Raw genomic sequence first — 20528 nt, forward strand, 5'->3', positions numbered from 1 at the left:
TATCAACACAAGCAAGAATTCCCTCACAACTTGCGTACACTTATCCGCTGAGGAACAGGTGCGAGCGGATGCATGCTGGAGAAAGCGAGCAACTCATTCATTTACCTGCAAGCTGCAAATGTGAGATTGAGCTAAGCAGGGCCGGCCGAAGACTTAACGCCGCCTGGGGCGAAGTTTAAAATGCCGCCCCCCGCCGGTACTTACCTTTAAACAGTCCTGCGGCGAGTCTCCCTGCTCTGCCACGGTGCCGGCTTGTAATGCTGAGCGCCGGAAATTCACGTCACTTCCGGCGCTCTGCATTACAAGGCGGCACCGAGACCGAACAGAGGAGAGAGAGGGGCGCCAAGCGGGTAAGCGAAAACCACTCGGTGCCCCTCTCTCTCTCCTCCGCTTAAAAAAAAACAACAAAAAAAAACGCTTGGGGCGGCAAAGTGCCGCCCCTTCTAAAGTGCCGCCTGGGGCAATTGCCCCAGTCGGCTCCATTGTAGGGCCGGCCCTGATTGTCTACTCTCAGGGTTTTTACACCAGTCTCAGGGTCTCAGAGTAAAAGGGCAGATACTTAGGGTTTTTGGGGGGAATCAGGAGATTCTCATGTCTTTTACCCCAATCTCAGGGTCTTACAGGGAATGCAGATTCTTAGGGTTTTTACCCAAGTCTCAGGGTCTTAGGGTTTTTACCCCAGTCTCATGGTATTAGGGAGAAAGGGAATAGATAGATTATTAGTTTTTTTACACCAGTCTAAGGGTCTCCGAGTGAAAGGACAGAGTCCTAGAGTCAAGGAGGCAATGGTAGATTTTCAGGGTTTTTACCCCAGTCTCAGAGTTTTTACACCAGTCTCAGAGTCTTAGGGTGAATGGATAAGTTGTTAGGCCTTTTACCCAAGTCTGAGGGCCTCGCAGTCGACGGGAAGAGTCTCAGGGTTTTTCCCCAGTCTCAGAGTTCTGGGGTGAATGGGCAGATTCTTAGAGTTTTTACCCCAATCACAGGGGAAATGGGCAGATTCATCGAGGGAGCTCTGCAAAGCAAGGGTTTGGCCCATGCGTGCCTGGGCCTTCGCCCCACCATGGCCAGTTTGCTCATCACTGTCTCTCCTCCACCAAACAATCTGGTTTCTCCCTTTACAGCCGCTCTGACTTTTAACATCAGCAGAGTGGAACCACCAACCCCGGCACCTGAAGGGGCAGATGAAACTGGAAACCAGTCCAGCGTACGCCCAACGGAGCAGGAAGCCATTCATTTCAATCACATCTCTAAAGTATTTTCCCATTGACTTGCCTGATGTTCTCCCATAGACTCAGAAGGCAAAGAAATATTGTTCTGGAGTAAAAAAAAACCTTTGATGCAATAAAGTAACTTCAATGTAAATAAAGAAATGATACATTGTATATAAAGTGAACAAACACACGAGCTGCAGAACATTCCACGGGATCCTAGGGTTTGTGAGGCCAGATCCAACCACACAATGCTTTACTGCACAAAAATATATATATATAGAGAAAAATATAAAATAAAATATATGCTCAATATATATATGAAACAATACAATGTTCTCTGTCCTTCTGCATACACTTTTATATTTACCCGTGAAACGTGTCTTCAAAAATTGACCTTCAGGCAAAAACTGTTTATAAAAATTTACAGATTTACTGCTTCGTCTTGCGCAATTTCTCATTAGTAGAAGAAAAATGTTTTGAATAAGGCTGGGGCCAATCGGTACAGAACTGTAGACACCTCGCCTGTGCCACCTCTAAACGAGGAGAGATACTCATTGTACAGCGCTACAGAATACGATGGCCCTATATAACACAATAATTAATAATAATAATAATAATAATTTGTAGTAAGAGACATTAAAGTAAATAATGTATAATTTCCTTAACCAAAAACATCCAGAAAGTCATTACAGGATCCATACCGCATCCCCATTCACCATCACTGTCCATATATCTTCTGGGCTACCAAGAGGAGGACTCGTATCTCCATCGGGTCGACTCAAGACGTTCTCTCAGGTTCTTCAACAGCCAAAAGATTTAAAGCCCATTAATGGAAATTAATTTACTGATTTCCAGGCAGGACACATGGGGGGCTCCATAGCTTAACAATCTCCTAATCATTAAGGGGCATCAATAGAACATTATATAGAAGAGCAAAATGACCCCAAAAGACCCTTGAAAATGCTGAATACCATAAAACCTGCTTATTAAAATGGAGCAAATGGCCCCATATTCCGCACAACCTCCCCTTCCAGTATATCCAGCACAGATATGCAGACAGAAAATGCTTTCTAAACCCATACATTCAGCAATTCAGTCTTTAAGAATTAATGTCATTTTAGATTTGTTCTCACAAGTTCAGAAATTGGTTCTGTTGGTTGCTATGGAGATTGCACCAATTGGTTATTTTGCAAAACACATTATATATATAACCATACATGGAAACTCTCAGGGTGTCGGGGTGAAGGGGCAGTTTCTCTGGGTAACACAGTCTGGAGCCGATTCCTTCATTTGCTCCTCTGATTGAATTATATTTACACATCACAACTGCTGCATTTCTCACTGCGATATCACAGCTGGAAACCCTGCTTGAATACAGGTCATTTCATCTCATATATTTGGGAAAATTAAGATGGTACATATTTTTTATCTTTCTACATGGTAACATTCTAGAAAGCTTTGGATTCTATATGACATCATCGATGGTAATATTGTATAGTGATGTGTATTATTCATGATATGATAGATGGTAACATTGAAGAGTGACATGTACTGTTTATGACATAATCGAGGGTAACATTCTAGAATGTTTATGTTGTTTATGACATCATTGGCTATGTCTATAACTACCTAGGTAACTGAGAAACCGGCTAACAGACAAGCGAGAGGAGTCTAGGAGTTGGTCTGATTTTTTTCTGCGGTTCTTCTTTCGAGAAAGAAACAAGAAAACTAACTATCGGGTGACACCATGATTCGGGTGTCACACATCACGTTTGTGATGGGCTTGGTGCTTCTGGCACAAGCCACTATCTCACTTGGTGAGGAAGGGATCACTGTGGCCTGTTCTGGCCAAATTCCCTGTAAAATAGCCGTTGCCTCCCATAATCCCATCATTCTAACCTGTGTGAACAGGCCCACGGACGCTTCAATTTATTGGCAATATCTAGATATTTCCAATTCCAGCGCAAAACCCGTTACCCTCGTCCAAAGTCAAGGATCAATCTCCACCATCCCGACAAAGCTTCTGGAAGTGATGAAACGCCCGACGCTGATATCCGGCGATTTGAAGATTCTCTCCCCGGAAGTGAAAAACACCGGAATCTACACCTGCAGATATGGAGAGGCGGTTCTAGCTCATTACGCCCTAGATGTCCAGAATGTAGAAGACATTTACATTTCTCATGCAAGTCTGGGGCAGATGGTGCAACCTAATACCACTTTAGACTTTGGAGATAAGGGTTCGGTTGAAATGTTCACGGTTTGGGGGGAATGGCAGCCCTGTGATAGGTGCGGGGTTCAAGGAGAGAGGAAGAAGCTTGGCTTTTGCTACGCCAGGATGAACATCAGCTTGGATCTGGAAGAGAAGGTTTGGCCGTGCGGCCTCCTAAGAGTCATCTTCAAAGAACTTCCATCTACTCACAAACCTGAACTCAGGATAGAGATGTGTGAAGACAGCTGCAAGGAACCAACATCTTCTGAAAATGAGGTTCAGCTTCTTCTGACTGACAACTTTTACACAAACCTCCACGCCGACGCATTACTCAAATGCCCCACGGCCTCCATTTACAGGTAATGATCTATATCTCATCATGTTTAAGTCCCCCAACGCTGTGTAGAGTAATAACCCCCAAGAGCTGTATAAAGTAACACCCCCCAGCTTTGTATACAGTTATAACCCCTAGGGCTGTATACAGTAATAACCCCCCCAGCGCTGTATAAAGTATATTTATTTACTCTTTCTATGCATTGTTTTGCAGACCTGTTTACTGGGAGCGTGAATGTGTTTCTATATCACGTCTACAACAGCTCCGTGGCAGCAGTCCGTATATTTTGGATAACGCCACCGGCGGGGGATCCTTGCTTATTCCAAATCTCAACCAATCAGATGCCGGAATTTACAAATGTTACGTGGATCACCGCCTGGCCGGGAGGTTTAATGTGATCGTCCATAAGCTGCAGTATACGTGGGAAGTGTGGCTCTATACTTCTCTGGAGTCACTGATACTTGGCATCGTCTTATTCCTAATCTTCCTGATAGTTCTAGGCATTGCCTTGGCTTTCAACAAACCTTGCAATGATGCCATCAGCAAATTACCGGTGCAAATGTGTTCATCCTCATGTCTAACTGCCATCACCTTTACGTTTGTTATCAACCGGAAATAAAAGACATGATTTTGGAGGCATAATTAATGTATCATGTAATTATTTTATTGGGATTGATGAAGATGCTTTGATGTCCATCAAGAAATTTGTCTACTCTGCATAAATTGTCTACAGCGCCGGCCGAAGACTTAACGCCGCCTGGGGCGAAGTTTAAAATGCCGCCCCCCGCCGACGCCGGGGGGGGGCGGCATTTTAAACTTCGCCGACGCCATTATCTACCCCCCCCGTACTTACCTTTAAACAGTCCTGCGGCGAGTCTCCCTGCTCTGCCACGGTGCCGGCTTGTAATGCTGAGCGCCGGAAATTCACGTCACTTCCGGCGCTCTGCATTACAAGGCAGCACCGAGACCGAACAGGGAGACTCGCCGCAGAGGAGAGAGAGGGGCGCCGAGCGGGTAAGCGAAAACCACTCGGTGCCCCTCTCTCTCTCCTCCGCTTCAAAAAAAACAACAAAAAAAAACGCTTGGGGCGGCAAAGTGCCGCCCCTTCTAAAGTGCCGCCCTGGAGCTAAGTGAGTATGCAAGATGTTAACATGGGACCTCAGTCAGCTCTGATCATTCGAGTTTACCTTTACATCGACTGCCCACTCAATGTTTTAGTGAATAGACCTAGATTCATACAGCTACGAACAACAAGTACATTCTTCTAAGGCATGCTATTGCCTACATAGCTATCGGCATATGTCATGGAAAAGCCCTTTTAAAGCCACATCCACTAGCTGCACTCTCGACCACGTTACTCCCGCTTATGTCTACTCTCGTCCATCCGGTTTATAAAATTCTATTGATCAGTCTTGGTTACGATCCACCGCCCCTCCACTTATGGCCCACCTACAGACTCCTTATCTTTGAAGCCATGCCACATATGTAGTTATGGGACACTAATAGTGGAGGCAAAATAAAGGGCGACTATTGCATCAAAGTTCAGTAGGTAAAATATTCAATTTGTTATTTGAAAAAATAAGTAAAACACCAAAAAAATGAACCTACTGAAGTATGGGGAAGTTGCAAATCCAATTTACCGTAATGACTGATATCAACGACCTTTAGTAACCCCTGAAATTATTGACCCTGAACCTCAAGGCATGCCACTATCTACTGAAGAAGGAGATCGAGAAAATCATGTTCTAGCTATTAGAAGCGTTAGTGGAAATATGAACAAATAATTCATGCTTACCCATGTAAGGCTTCGTTCCCGCCATAGAGGATGCTTTCTCTGATCCTTTTACAATGGTGGCGATGTTAAAATCAGTAATATGAACATGTCCTGAAATGAAACGATGAAAATATTAATGTTTGTTTATTATTGTTTGTTGTTTTTTTTGTTATATTTATATAGCTATTCAAGGAACTCTTCGTCAAGTGAGAATTTCCACTCATTATCCGCAAGCTCCTTTTAATTAGGTAAGCTGCGTTCTGTAGGGTTGCAGTAGTTGTAAAGGAGGTCCACCGTCTATATTTTCTTGTAAAGCAGATGTCCTTAAACCAGGGTGGTGAGGTTGCATATGTCAAATTTAATAATTCAATGTAGTTTGAAGAACTTCACAGAATTTTGCACGCGTTCTCGGATATTACACCCGTGCAGGATTAATTCAACTTGAACAAAACTTTTAGACATAGGTTGACATATTGACTTGACATAAATGCTCCTGTGACCGCCAAGGTCCTTCTGTCATCAAAATAACTAATGAAATAGTGGCAACACTTCTAAAATATCTTTGGTAGTCAATGCACAAAATGCTTCACACATGTAAAAGGTTATTTATCAAGGGCACCTTCTAGAACCAAGAGTATGAAATAATCACTTCTTTGCCTATATATTTAAAAAGTTTTGTATGTTCTTCATCTATACACATACTGTAGACACGACCATCATTATCAGTTAGATATAGTTTCTTTAAAGATACATATAGTAATAAGATGAATATCATAATTTTAGAATATCTCTTTTTAGGGAAAAGGAGGGATACAATTCACAAGAACATGAAAAAATAGATTGTAGATAAATAAAGTAGATTGTGAAATTGGGGGGATGGGATGATGTGAAGTTCTTGAAGAAAACTCATGGAAGATAATGTATGATGATGATGATGGATATAGATGGCATTTAATACACTGGGACTTTGTTGTGGAATTGTGTTGAGACATAAGATTCCAATTTGGAGATTCGGGATTCGGGGTGGTGACCTTGGAATGTGGGGAGTAGTGCGGCAATAAAGAGAGGGATTTGGATATAAATGGGGGGATTGAGCACAAAGGAAGGAGAAATTTGATTAAATGATCTGAGTCATCCTTACAAGTAATGAGGGGTAATTGAGGAGCAAGAGTTTGACACAGGCACTGTAAAATTGGTGATATGGTGGAGTAAGAAAGGTAGGGATGCCGAGAAGGAACAAGGTGCTGAGATGATGGGCTCATTAATCAGTGGGCTGGGGATGTGGAAAGATGGAAGCACAAGTAAGTACTTAAAGAACGAAGTAATTAGATAAAGGACAAAGCCCCACTTGCTTATATAGGGATAATGTAATATAGATGACTAAAATATATGACTAACTGAATAAACAATGGCACCAATATGTTAGAAGCAATACTGAATGACTCTGATTCCTCTGCCCTACGCACCGTACTCACAAATCTAACGCGGCTGCATGTGTTTCGGAAACGTTATAGTCAATCTGTGAAGGAACATTACGCTGAACTGCACAATATATTACAGGGCACAGTAAATCAGGCAGATTCTGCGCATGAGAGAGCAGAATAAACCGGGGTCAGTGTGGAGGCAGACAGTACAGGACTGCAATATATAAAAGCTCGGTCTGTCTCTAACACCGCAGAAGAGCATAAATAAATAAACTAGTGGGGCAATGAAATTATCCTCCCTGAAATAAAAAATGGCATGATTATTATCATTCTTTTTAGTTTCTTTAATTGAGAACTTTATAGTTACAAATATAGACAATGGCTTACCGATGGGGTACTCCATATAAAGTGAGAAAAAAAACAGTATCGTTATAGGATCCAGTTGATTATCTTTATCCTGATATCAGGTGTATCTCTGTTTGATATCCCCATCCGGCTCATTTACAGAGCAGACACAGCCTCCATTACATGCTGCACCCACAGCCCCAAGACCTTAAGAAGTGGAGCTCGGAGACGTCTTCCAGTATGGACAACAGACGCAGGGGTGAACCCAGGGGCTACGTTGTTGCTGCCCTGAGCCAGGTCTTCAGAAGTGCCCAAGACAAATGCATCACTAACGGGAACCTAACCTAACTGGATATTTAACTCAAGAGCATATATGACATAACATATTGGTAGATCCTTACATACCTAAACCAACTAAACCCTTAAATAGGGATATCAGAACCACCTTTAGGGAGTAAGTAGAAGCAGGGAGGTGAATGATAGGTAAATATTTTGCAACCTCTTTCTTTTCTTGTGTGTGAAGTGAAGGCAGGGAATACTTTTTCTTGAATCTTTTCCTTCCCTTTGCTTCCCTTTTCTCTATTCTATTTTCATTCCCTGTCCTCTGCTATTACAGCTTCATCCATGGATTGTCCTCAATCAACAAAGTTCAAAAGTACTCTCAATAGGCTTTGGGCTTCACGGTGACATGGTGGTCCATGAGGCTCATGATGGTGAGGATAGTGCTTGTTAGCCTCTGGAGTCCCTGGAGTTTTTGTATTATGAAAATAATAATTTTCTGAAACCATGGCCATAATACACGACACTGAGGAAAGTGTCCTCATTTTTTATAAAGTTTTTTTTCAAAGGTTATTAGCAGAGTAACTTTGTTGATATAAAAAATTGGGTCCTAAATAATTAGGACGGTCTACAAACGTAGTATTATTAGATTGTTTGATACAAATGGAAAATAAATCCGTTATCATTATTAATATGCCTAATTATATTACAATATGATTTATTTACTTTGTAACAATTTCATTAGCAGATCGTCACTGTGGCACATACTGCCCTTACAAAAAATTACTGCAGTTTTTCTGAAGTAATACTGCTATTTTTTGGACATGAAAAAACTGCAATACTGCACTTTTACTGCAGTATTACTGCACATTTACTGCAGTTTTACTGCATTTGTACTTCACTGTACTGCAGTATTACTGCAGTTATTTTTGTAAGGAAGTACAAATGCAATAAAGCTGCAGTACATTGAATTACAACTGTAGGTTTGCAATATAAAAAAAAAGTGCAGTAAATGTGCAGTATTGCAGTTTTTTCATGTCCAAAAAATAGCAGTATTACTTCAGAAAAACTTCAGTAATTTTTCGTAAGGGTGATATTTCATTTATTTGCTTGTGGACGGCATAGACTTGTCAAATATGAACTCGCATTAACCAGGGGAGTAATTGGCATTTTTTAAAATACATTTCCCCAAAATTCTTTATAATCAAGCTACCTATCGTTTATAAAAAAACAATCAAAAAATGAGTTAAACTTGGCTTTTTCAGAATACAACACCCATAATCCTCAAAAAAAAGGAAATAACTGTGGATGGTGGAGATCACAGAACTCCTGCAGGTGGATCTGACCTTATCCGGTTAGGAGTAGCACAGGAAAGGTACAGAATACATCATTCACCCTTCTTTATTACCATTTAGCAAGTCATCTCGTTTTAGAAGCTGCTAAGCATTTTATCCCTCTTTGCTGGGTCAAGTGTTTTTGAGATTTAATCTCTTAAAGATTATAACAAAGGAAGAGAAGAATAATCAGCACGCTGCAGACGGAAATGTTATTCATATATACGCAGCGCTTGCAAAATGTTACACTTACCGTGTTCATCCAGTAAGATGTTATCAGGCTTGATATCTCTAAAAGAAAAAAAACATATATATATATGAACTTTTTCGTACTTGCGTATTGAAAAATGTGTCGCTCAGGAATAAAACATCAGGTATAAGAATTCATGGAGACCCAAAGTGTTTGAGGAACTGTGAACATATCGGGGAAAAGGTTCTGATCTCACCTAGACTGTTTGATGACTATTATCTTGAGCTTGACCCAGTGCAGACCTTACTGGTGAGACATCCAGTACGTAGTCAATACAGTTTATTAAGGGCAACAATTAATTTACAATATATTTCTAAATGCCACCTATGAAATGAGTGGAGATGCTGGTAGACTTATCTTTTCTCCTTGGACTCCCTGTCCTTCATCCATTATCACACGGATTAAGTGAAACGGGGGCCAGTGAGTTCCTGAGTGTCTGAAGGAGACTCCACTCAGAGCTTTCTAGATTCCTTCACTAATAACGTAGTATGTCCTCTCTGGCACTACAAACATTGTGGTCTACAATTCCCAGCTTATATAGTTCCATCATGTCAACTTCCACCTACCCATATCTGATAATCCAGAAGAACGCAAAATAACAAAAAAAGTTCATTGATCTTAACGAGTTAAATAAGGTATGGGAAGAAGAAGTTAGATGTATTTCTTTAATGAGAGAATGGTTTATAAGGAAAATATTAAAAAAAGTATATTAGCACATAAAGTGTAAATATGAGGGTCTCATAAACAGAGGACAAAGCTGAGGACCTGAATAGTTTGGAGTGTTACAGCAGAAGAAGAGAGTAGATGGTCCGAGCGGTTCCTTATTAGCCAACAAAATCTGTTTCAATGGTTGAAATACCAGGTCCCGGGTACAATATATAAAAGAGGAATTCACAGAAGATGCACTACTATATAATAACAGAACCGTGAAGTGCCCGACAAAGGCAAGCAGAGATTATTACACTCAACGAGGCTCTCATTACACGCAGAAAAATGTGATATCAATCGTTTGCTCAAATGGAATAAATGAAACATTTCAAACGAGCAAAGACTTTGTACTGAAAATCTGATATAACCCAAACATTGTTAATATACCCATTTATATGTAAATTGCTATACACAATATACTGCATAAAAAAATTATATATAGGGAGCATAAATGCAGCCAATAACACAATTGAATTAATATTATTATACCTTAGTAGGACAACATGCGGCTTTAATGTTAATAGCTAAATTATAGACTTTTTTGTAACTCTGAAAATGTATTTTCGTTTTTTTTTTTCAAGGTTATAACTGAAGCAGAGCTTTCACGGAAAAGAAGGTAGGGAATGAAATGAATGAGAATGAAAAAACTGACCTGGAGACATGGGGCAGAAGGGCTTTCATCGGGTGACTGAGGGTCAAACCCAAAGTTCCCAGTTATGCCCACTGGTCATCGACGAATAAATCGTTTGTGTCATGTGATTGTGGATCCTTAGACCAAATCAAATTCAATTATATATAAATGACTTTGTAAAAAAAAAGGCCAAACTTTAAAGCTGAATGAAGTACACCAGAAAGAATGAAACATGATATCTGATTCAATTTTAATGTAAAAAACCTAATTTTTTTTATTCTAATTTGTGCCAGCAACAATAGATTTTATACAATTCCCTTAACCAGGGTACTTCTTTTCTATAAACTAACCTTCATACGAGCAAGAGCTTTTTTCTAGGTTTTTTCTAGGTTATTATTATTATTACCCGGTGAATGTGTGCAGCATGCTTTATGTTCGATTAAACAAAATGGAAAAAAAAATAGAATTTTTCATAGAAATACATTATTATAAGGAACCATATGGTGTTTGTTGAACATTAATATAATTTAGCCTGGAAAATAATGTGAAGTTAATATGCATGTGGAGACGATTCCGCTTCTGCCTACTGTTAGAAATAATAATGTGGATTCCACGTGGGTCTGAACAACAGAGGTAGGCATCTCTCGTGAAAATGTGATTTCATCACGCTGTGCATATATATGGAGCAATTATATAAATTATCAGACTATTCTGGCATAACCTCATTCACAATCGTGCTAAAGGTAGCATGATGGACAGGAAATGTGTAAATATGAACTTGAATGAATATTCTAATTGTCCCAATTATTAAAAATAAATAATTATGCTGTTAAACTCATTTCCCTTAAGTAATTGCGCAATAAGGTCTTTTATCTTCCAGTGAAATGCACAAGTCACAAAATTAGAGACTTAATGTACAATTAGCACGATTGGTTTTCTTCCCCAACTGCATGATTTTACATTTTTCTGTGTTAAAATGCACCTGTCAGATAAATGTCCAATCTATAACCCCTTAAGGACAATGGGCGGCCCCAAAACCCATTGAAAACAATGCATTTTGAGCCCGTACATGTACCGGCTTTGTCATTAAGGGGTTAATTTTGTCTAACTGTCTCTGCAGGAGGATAATATTCTGTTCACATTTTATTATCTTTGCAAAATTTTGTGTCATCTGCAAATATTAAGAAGTTGTTTTCAGGATCATTAATAAATAAGTTCAAAAGAGCGGGTAACAAAGACCAGACGTCGGGGCACAACACAACATTTTCGTTGCACTGTAAAATTGTCCATTAACAATGCTTCGCCCTACTCTTCCAACCAGTTCTCTATTTAGATGGAGTTAGATGGAGAAATATATGTTTTATTACATTATGGTTTAATAAAAATATAATGTGTTTTCCAGTGTGCAGCTTTTCCATTACAGCTTAATGGAATATAAAAACATTGTCTGAGTCTGGCTTTAGGAGACGGCTTTTTGTGATACACTTTTCTTTATTGAATAAATAGCTAGAGACTTTCATCACAATGCATCTGAAAGGGAACAGACTTCAAAGGTAAACGGATCTGAAACATCCAAAGGTACGTCTTATTTATTTGCATTGCCTAATTCGAATTATAGATTGAAAGTCTGCTAACAGGAGAAACTCTCTACAGAGAGTCGATAATCGACTTCCCAGCAGCCCACAGTCTCGGCAGTTACTGCAAAAGCAGATTTATACTGTATTAAATAGAGAATGCGTTTACAGGATGAGAACACAAAATTGGCTATTTTTACGGTAGATCCTTGGTAAGACCGCGCCTTGAATATACGGTACATTTTAGGACAATAGTTCACCAAAAAAAGACGTAATGGAGGATATGGAAAAGATTTAGAGATGGGCAATGAAATAAATAGAAACGGAAGACAAACTTTTCAAAGTAGAGATACGATTACCATATGTATTTAAGGACAATACCTACCCATGAATCTTTTCATTCATAGAACAGACGGCATGGCGGTATCCCCTAAGGTTAAAGGGAAAGAGATTCCATACTATGCAAAGGAAAGTTGTTTTTTCTACAGTCATGGCAGTTAAGATGCAGAATACACTGCCAAGTCTAGTGATTTTGGCGGGTGCCATTTCAATGAAAGGTTATCTGATTGCCTTTTGAGGCCAGAAAGATTTTTAACCCCTTCAGGTGAATACTAAAAAAAAAGGCTCACTAGTCTTCTGTCTTCTTCTGTAACAAGGTATAGATAATGTGATGAGTGCTTTTTTCTCAATCTAAGTAGCTATTTTATTCTGTATAGTATTAAAAAAATAACACAGTATGAATCATACAGCATATAATTCGTTTTTTTCTATTAACTCTTTTATTTGTCTCTTAAATTTAAAACAGATCCCACAGGGTGCCCTGTTATACAAGACTTCTTATGTCCCTATCATTTCCAGTGCCCTACCCCCGCTCATCAGACTCTTTCCTTACCCTTCAGTTCTTGAAAAAGAATGTAATGTGATTTATTAAAAATTCTGAGCAGACTCTACTCATCATTTGTTTGTATGGATCCACATTTTTCTGCGCCATGCTGCTTATTTACCCCTTGTACAGCACTGCAGAATATGACGGTGCTATTTAACTCAATAAATAATAAGTAAATCTAGTACTATTACATTATTAAATGCAAAGGAGAAAAATGTAATAGTTATTTATAGCATCAACTATGGCCATACATAATAATTATAACAAAGTTATGGATACTGTTCGCTCCACATTTTGTTTAAACATGTCCCAGAGCTCTCAGTGGCACTTTAACCCCTTAAGGACAATGGGCGGTCCCTAAACCCATTGAAAACAATACATTTTGAGCCCGTACATGTACGGGCTTTGTCATAAAGGGGTTAATAATGTAAGGTTGGAGAAACATTCTTTAAATTCATGAAATTTATACAGTCAAATAAGAATATGCCACCTTTAATATATATATGATGATATTGCTACTGAAATCTGATGCTTCTCAGGACCTGAAGCTCCCTATTATGAACGATAAGATGGGAAGGATGTTATTCCGTGCATAGAATACATTTAGGGATTCACCAAGGGCAGTTTGAATTAATTCCAATGCTCATTTTAGAATGTAATGAAAATTCCATTTTTACATCAAGCTTTGTTGAGATGCCACAGGTTGGGAAATGATTTCCTGCAAAGTAAGTTATAGAAATATATTTAAATGAATGTGATTATGGCAAGCTGTGCATTTTAAAACTCAGGAGATAATATCAAGGTTCAGGAAGCAGGTCACTGAGCTAGAACAAACAATTGTATTTTGTTGAAGTATTAAAAACAGTAATAAAACCTAAACAGAAAAGAAAAAAGAAAATTCTTGCTCCAATGCTCTCCTTTTGTAAGCATGCCCTTTCCCACACTATATGACCAGATCATTGATCTCCTCTAGCTGTACTGTTCCTATATGAGTCCCGTGGCTGCCATGTTTGGGTGCCCTTGTTGCCAATATACCGAGTTCCTATGTCCCCGTGTTCCTGCATTGACTGACTCTCTTGATTCTTTTTTCTACCAGTCTATGATTTTCACACCAATATTGTTCCTCAAAGGTGTCACATAGCCCCCACTCAAGTCAGGACATTTGGCAGCTATGGTTAACTATGTAGTTTCTTTCAATGTTCATATAAACAAGTGTATTGCATGCAGCCTTACATATCATATCTCATTGGAAGGAGTGGACTGGTCGAGGAGCCAGGGGGTAAATTCCCTCCTGGGCCGGTCCTAAACTCTTCAAAAACATGAGTTGAGAGGGCAAGGAGTTAGGGAGGGAGTAAGAGAGTAAGAGGGTGAGGTAGTTATGGGGGGAGGACTATATATGTATGTATGTGTTAGCATGAGTGTATACTTGTAAGTGTGCGTTAGAGGCCAGTGAGGATGGCATTTCTGGATGCAGAGTGACATATAGGGGGTCAAAAGGCATATCTGGAGAAAGAGTGGCATATAGGGGATTAAAAGGCATATCATGGGGCAGAGTGGCATATAGGAGGGTATAAAGCATATCGGGGAGGCAGAGTGGCATATAGGGGGCATAAGGCTTTTCTGGAGGCAGAGTGCCCCATGATATGCCTTTTAATCCCCTTTATGCAACTCTGTCTCCAGAAATGCCTTTTAACCCCTATATACCACTCTGCCTCTATAAATGCCTTTTAACCCCTATATACCACTCTGTCTCTATAAATGCCTTTTAACCCCCTTTATGCCACTCTGCCTCCAGAAATGCCTTATACCCCCTTATATGCCACTCTGTCCCATTATATGCCTTTTAACCAGAGTGGTGTATAGGGGTATAAGGCATTTCTGGAGGCAGAGAGGCATATAGGGGGTTAAAAGGCATATCAGGGGGCAGAGTGGCAAGCCTGGGGCAGATGTGCATGACTGGGGGGGTGAGGTTGGCGAATAAAAGGAAATAAAAAAAATGTAGATAGAAGGGGGTAGGGATAGGGTAGATAGCCTGAGAAGGGCTCAATTGTATTGAGTTATAGCGTCCTTCAAGAAAAAGTTTGACTCACAGGAGAGCTCACGCTTTACATATGTTCCGGTATGTAAGTATGTAAATAATCTATGCAGTGTAATGCAAAACCTGTATTTCTGATTGGAAGATCAATTTCTGTTTAAAAGATATAAAAGTGGAATTTTGTGCAAGCCAGTCATTTAAAATAAAATGTATTATCTCGATGGATCCAGCCTACTTCTATTCAATATACGTAATAATATTTTTTAGGACCTGAATAAGATTAACTTACACGGTGCGACCAGATAAAAGAATTCAAATCAATGGAAACCAAAATCTCGGTTATTTTCCCTATAGTGGAAGAAGGAATGGTTACAAGAAACCCACGGAGCTTTTGGTTCTTCGTCGGGCCATTCCAAATGTGTTTTGGATCAAAATGCATTGGGCCATTTGGCTAAAGGTTGGCAGCCTTACCTGATTTTGATTTGCAGAAACAACAGGTGAGGAGGGCCCGGCCCAAACAAACTTACAATCTACAGGGAGTTGGGTGTATTACCCATGAGATAAGAGCGCCGCTGGATGGACCTGCCACACTAGTATAAGTATTGCAGGTATTCTACCTTAAGGCCAAGCAAGAAGTCGTAACGCTCTACCTTTGTTGCTTTAGCACATGACACGTGATCCGCTAACGCTAGATATAGCTGCAAAGCTATTGTCACAAATATCTTATGGCAAGTCACCAAAAAGGGATGCGGAACACGATGTGTCACATACAGCACCGTAGAAAATAACAGTGGCAGTTGTTATATTAAAGAAAACAAACATGAGTTATGAGCTGAATATAGTAAGAATTAAGACTAAGTTGATCTAAAATTTGATTAAAATGGTAATAAATAGGTCAGAAGGACAGACTGGCAACATCATTTTGATACCTTGCAGCAGCCATACACTAGAAAAATATAATACAGTGTATTTGTATAATAAACAAAACTAGAATGAGTTGGTCTGGTGTGACATTAATGTGTAATCTACTGCGTAATTTCTACCTGTGACTCCTAAACACGCAGAGTGATTCTTTATAAATCAGCCTTATCATCATAGTAGCCAACTGAATGTTCCTACTAATTGGACCATCCCATGGATTGCTTTCGTGATTAGACAACATTTTGTACCAAAATCGCTTTTATACAATTTCAGTAATCACTTGATCCTTAATGTAAGATGCAGAAACCACCCAACGACAATTAATGACTTGACAAAGTGGAAGCCTGACACCATTGTTTGAAGTGACCTTCAATGCTTTCCTATGACTTCAAAACAATAGCTCGGCAAAGATCACATAGAAGTGAATCGCAAAGCATGACGTCTTACTGACGTTCTCTTACGTGACTTTTATGAATAATCTTCCGTGAATAAATAATTATATTTTAATGAGTAGCCCAATGTGGAATTTCAACAAATGAATTCCATACTCCTTGGTATCTGCCAGTTATCGGTGGCAGATATTTAAACATCACAATAGTATCCCTCAAGCAGATTGGATGTGATCTTCTGTTACCCCCTTGATGATGCCTATGGATGTTTGGCCATTAACAAACACGTCAACACATTACATGTTTTCAGAAGAAGCACTTGACATTATGTCAAGCACAACTTCGACAAATACTGGCTTTGGGAGACACTGTAATTACCAAATCATTTCTAATCAAGCACCATCACAATACTCTTACCTATGGATGATATAGTTCTTCTGTAAATAGTCCAGGGCAAGTGAGATTTCACAGATGTAGAGTTTAACAGCTTCCTCATTAAAATGCACATTCTGCTGCAAGTGATAGCGTAAATCGCCTCCAAGCAACAAGTCCACCACCATAAACATGTCTTCTTCATCTTGGAAAGAATACCTGGAAAAGGAAGTTTTAAATGAATAAAGGAGAAACGTCGCAGAAGATGAAAGAGAAGAAAATCTAAAGGAAATGACAACGTTCAGTAGGGGGTGAACAAGAGAACTCGATATTTTGTTCAAATGAAAGAATTCTTAAAAAAAAAAAAACCCTTTATACATGAGTCGTTTCTTCATTTATTTAGTTAAAAAGAAAAAAGAAATTATATCTTCAACAGAAGGTATTTTTTTTTTTACACACTGTAGTGGGGAAATATTGCAACCTTAAATAAAAGCTAATTTTCCTTTTTTTGTTCATTTCCCACAATGCATGTGATAATGTTTATACAGAACTGGAATGAATCTGGTACTTCAGTAAAGAAATAATTACCGATTTACTTCTAAACTTCTAATAAACTAACCTCTCGAATCCACCCAATTCTTCAAGAATAGGACGTACTGAGATTAGTTTTTTGCCCGCCTGCTGTAATTGTATTTCTGTAAGCTTCTTATACGCTCAGAGACAAAGAACACACAGAAAAACTAGATTGACTTTCAAAAAGATAAAGTTAGAACCTTCTTTCCTGCAAACAGGTTACTTGATTCAGATCTTACAAAAACTCATACTGTGCAAACTAATAAAAGGGACCTTTTAAATTGTATAATTTTTGAACACGCTTATTATTATTATTATTTTGTGAACAAGATTATATCACATACTTTACTGTGTTTTTTTGTTTTTTGTTTCTATAGCATGTGTTTATCATAGACATGTGTCCTTTAGTTCCTTAAAGACCCGGGCTAGTGTACGGCACATATACTAAAATTATATATTGCTTATTTTTTTCATTAAAAGGACGAATTTCATTTAAAATTATATTTACGTAGCACAGAAATTGTTAGGAGTAAATTACAAAAAAAAAAAATTAGAGTGTCACAGCTAACAAGCAAGTCATGTTTAGCAATATCATTGAAGTAGATCAGTACCCTACATACATAGTGGGATGAATGCATATGATGACCAAACCGTTCCTTACACACCATACTTTGTAAATAAATACCTTTGGTTTGTTGGACGGCATATTTTATATAACATTTCTACAAGAAGGCGTAAAAATGTCAGCCTTCTAAACTATTCACGCCAAGTCAGGCCCCGCTTTTTTTTTTTTTATGAAGTTGGTTTCAAGCAGTCCTCTATGCCGAACCTCCAAAAGTCTGAAGTTGATGTGATGATCCTAATAACCAGTCTTTCATACTGGCTGCCAATTATCTTGGCAAAAATTACCTGGATGTTGGATAGAACACCCACTTAATGTCAGCAAACTGTGATGCTTATTGTGCATTATCAAGTGCTCTGCCTTCTTCTAGGTTCAGGTGGCCAATGTTGGTAAGCATGGTATGTTTTCCTGCAAGTCCACTCACTCTGGGTACAGTGTTACATATATAACTAGGTCCTAGAAGTCATTGTAATAATAGCACCTGTGGACGAGTCTAGTTTGAGTTTGCCATGTTTTATCTCCTGATAAAGTTCTAGAAAAGCACTAGGTGTGATTAAACGCGTCAATGCCAGCTTGAAACTGCGGTTGCAATATGGCTCCCCAGACATCTTCACATTTAGTTGTAATTACTATTTAATCAGGATAAGTATTTCTTCTCTGAAATAAGACTTCCATTAATTCCCACATGAAATTACATTTATGACACAGATTTGGTCTTCACTATAAGCCACGCACAATAAAACAGCTTCTTACTTAAGAGGAGCATGTTATCAAGGGAAAAGCTGGCAATTAACTCTGCCGAATCCACTCTCCATTAATCCTGCTTTGTAGATTTCTTTTCCTAAAGAGACCTTTTTGTTCTCATGGAAGTTTATTCTTAAAATGAATCCATAATTCTTTTTTACCCCATGGCAACCTTGCATGCCAAATGGGCCCAGTTATCTCTTTCATTTTGTATAATATATGACTTGGAAAGACCTATGACGTATTATGAATCCATGTGGTTACCACAATATTTGACTTACACATTCATTTTTAAACACTCATATAAAAATGAAATGCTTTAGAACAGGAACATAAACTTCTTGATTTGGAATTGCTACATCTGATATAAAACCATTGTTAGTCTCAGCATTGAATTCATAATGTTTGTAACGAATATCTTTACTTAATGTTCTGTTTTAGGTTATTCAGGCCGTTTTGAGCAAGTTTTTCCATTATTCATTAGTGAAAACCCTTTGTGTGAGTTTATCCATCCAAGATATTACAGATGGCAGCACTTTACATGTCCAGGTAAGCAACACATGAAATTATATGTGCCCCTCAAAAAATAGCCTTTGTGGTATATGGGAGCTGCTACCTGGATGCAAAAACACAACAGACGGTACAAAATTAATCAAATTCCAAATAAATTCAGGATTTGCACTGTTGTCTATTCAACTGGGATCTCCAACAGTCAATCCTCATCCTACAGACCTGGAAAATATGAAAATATACCCCTCGGAATGAAAAAAAAACATCATTAGCCTGGTAGGCCCTAAATCATCAAACACCTCCTCAACAGCTCACTAATCTCTATTAATACAAATATATTAATAATAAAAATACACATGAATAATTTTGTTTTGTATTATACTTGATTTCTTATTTTTTTTATATTTTTAAGATAGAATTAGGAATATTTGATTTTTTTTGGCAAGCTCTGCTTTTTTTATCTCTTTGATAGGTTTATCATACAAATTTTAACTACATTAGAATTAAAGGGTTAATTGATATATATATATATATATATATATATACACACACAGAGATATATAGATATATATTGTCTTAGACAACCACTCTGAGCAACTTGGCTTTGGAGGAACAGGGATTTGAGTCCCCCTGGCAAAGGGCAGGGCAAGGTACACGTCCGAGCAACTTGGCCTGAGGAGACCAATGGCTTCGGTGCCAGGATTTGAATTTTAAAGGTCTATAAGAGCGACTCTATTTGTTGATTATTTTAATGCTGTGAGCTAGGCTTTGTTTGTTGTTAATGTGTTAATATGAAATGTGTAAATACTTACTGGAGCTTCCAAATTTAACAAAGTATAAGAGAGAAGTTTATGTCAGAGGAGAAATGCTAGAACAAGAGGTCATAGTCTAAAATTGGAGAGTCGGAGGTTTAGATGAAATGTAAGGAAGTTTTACTTTACCGAGCATTAAATAGGACGGCCTACCATCAGAAGTGGTAGAGGCTAATACAGTGAGAGAGAATTTAAACAAGCAACAAAAGGCATAAAGCTATCCAGAGTCTAAGAGAAGAACAATGACTGATTAAGGTCTGAGCCTCTACCCAGCCAAAAAAAATTGACGGCGAAGCAGTTGGCGCAGAAGGTAGATAATATTATGACCACCTGCCTAATACTGTCCCTTTTGCCACCAAAACAGCCCTGACCCGTCAAGGCATGGACTCCACTAGACCTCTGAAGGTGTGCTGTGGTATCCGCACCAAGATGTTAGCAGATCCTTTAATTCCTGTAAATTGCGAGGTGGGGCATGGATGCATCATAATCCAAGTGATGCAAAAGAAAATGTGATTCATCAGACCAGGCCACCTTCTCCCATTGCTCCGTGGTCCAGTTCTTATGCTCACGTGCCCATTGTAGGCGCTT

The 20528-nt window shown here is 38.8% G+C and overlaps 1 protein-coding gene across 1 annotated transcript in view; it reads right to left on the reverse strand.

Moving 5' to 3' along the window:
* Positions 1–20528, reverse strand: part of STK32B (serine/threonine kinase 32B) — a 68827-nt gene that overhangs the window by 27618 nt on the left and 20681 nt on the right. Inside the window, exons 4-6 of the mRNA XM_053458270.1 lie at positions 16725–16898; positions 9167–9204; positions 5553–5642 (exon numbers count right to left, since the gene is read on the reverse strand). Of these exons, the coding sequence (XP_053314245.1) occupies positions 5553–5642; positions 9167–9204; positions 16725–16898 (302 nt within the window). The remainder of the gene's footprint in view (positions 1–5552; positions 5643–9166; positions 9205–16724; positions 16899–20528) is intronic.

This window comes from Spea bombifrons, chromosome 1 (assembly GCF_027358695.1).
Source record: "Spea bombifrons isolate aSpeBom1 chromosome 1, aSpeBom1.2.pri, whole genome shotgun sequence".
NCBI lineage: Eukaryota > Metazoa > Chordata > Amphibia > Anura > Pelobatidae > Spea > Spea bombifrons.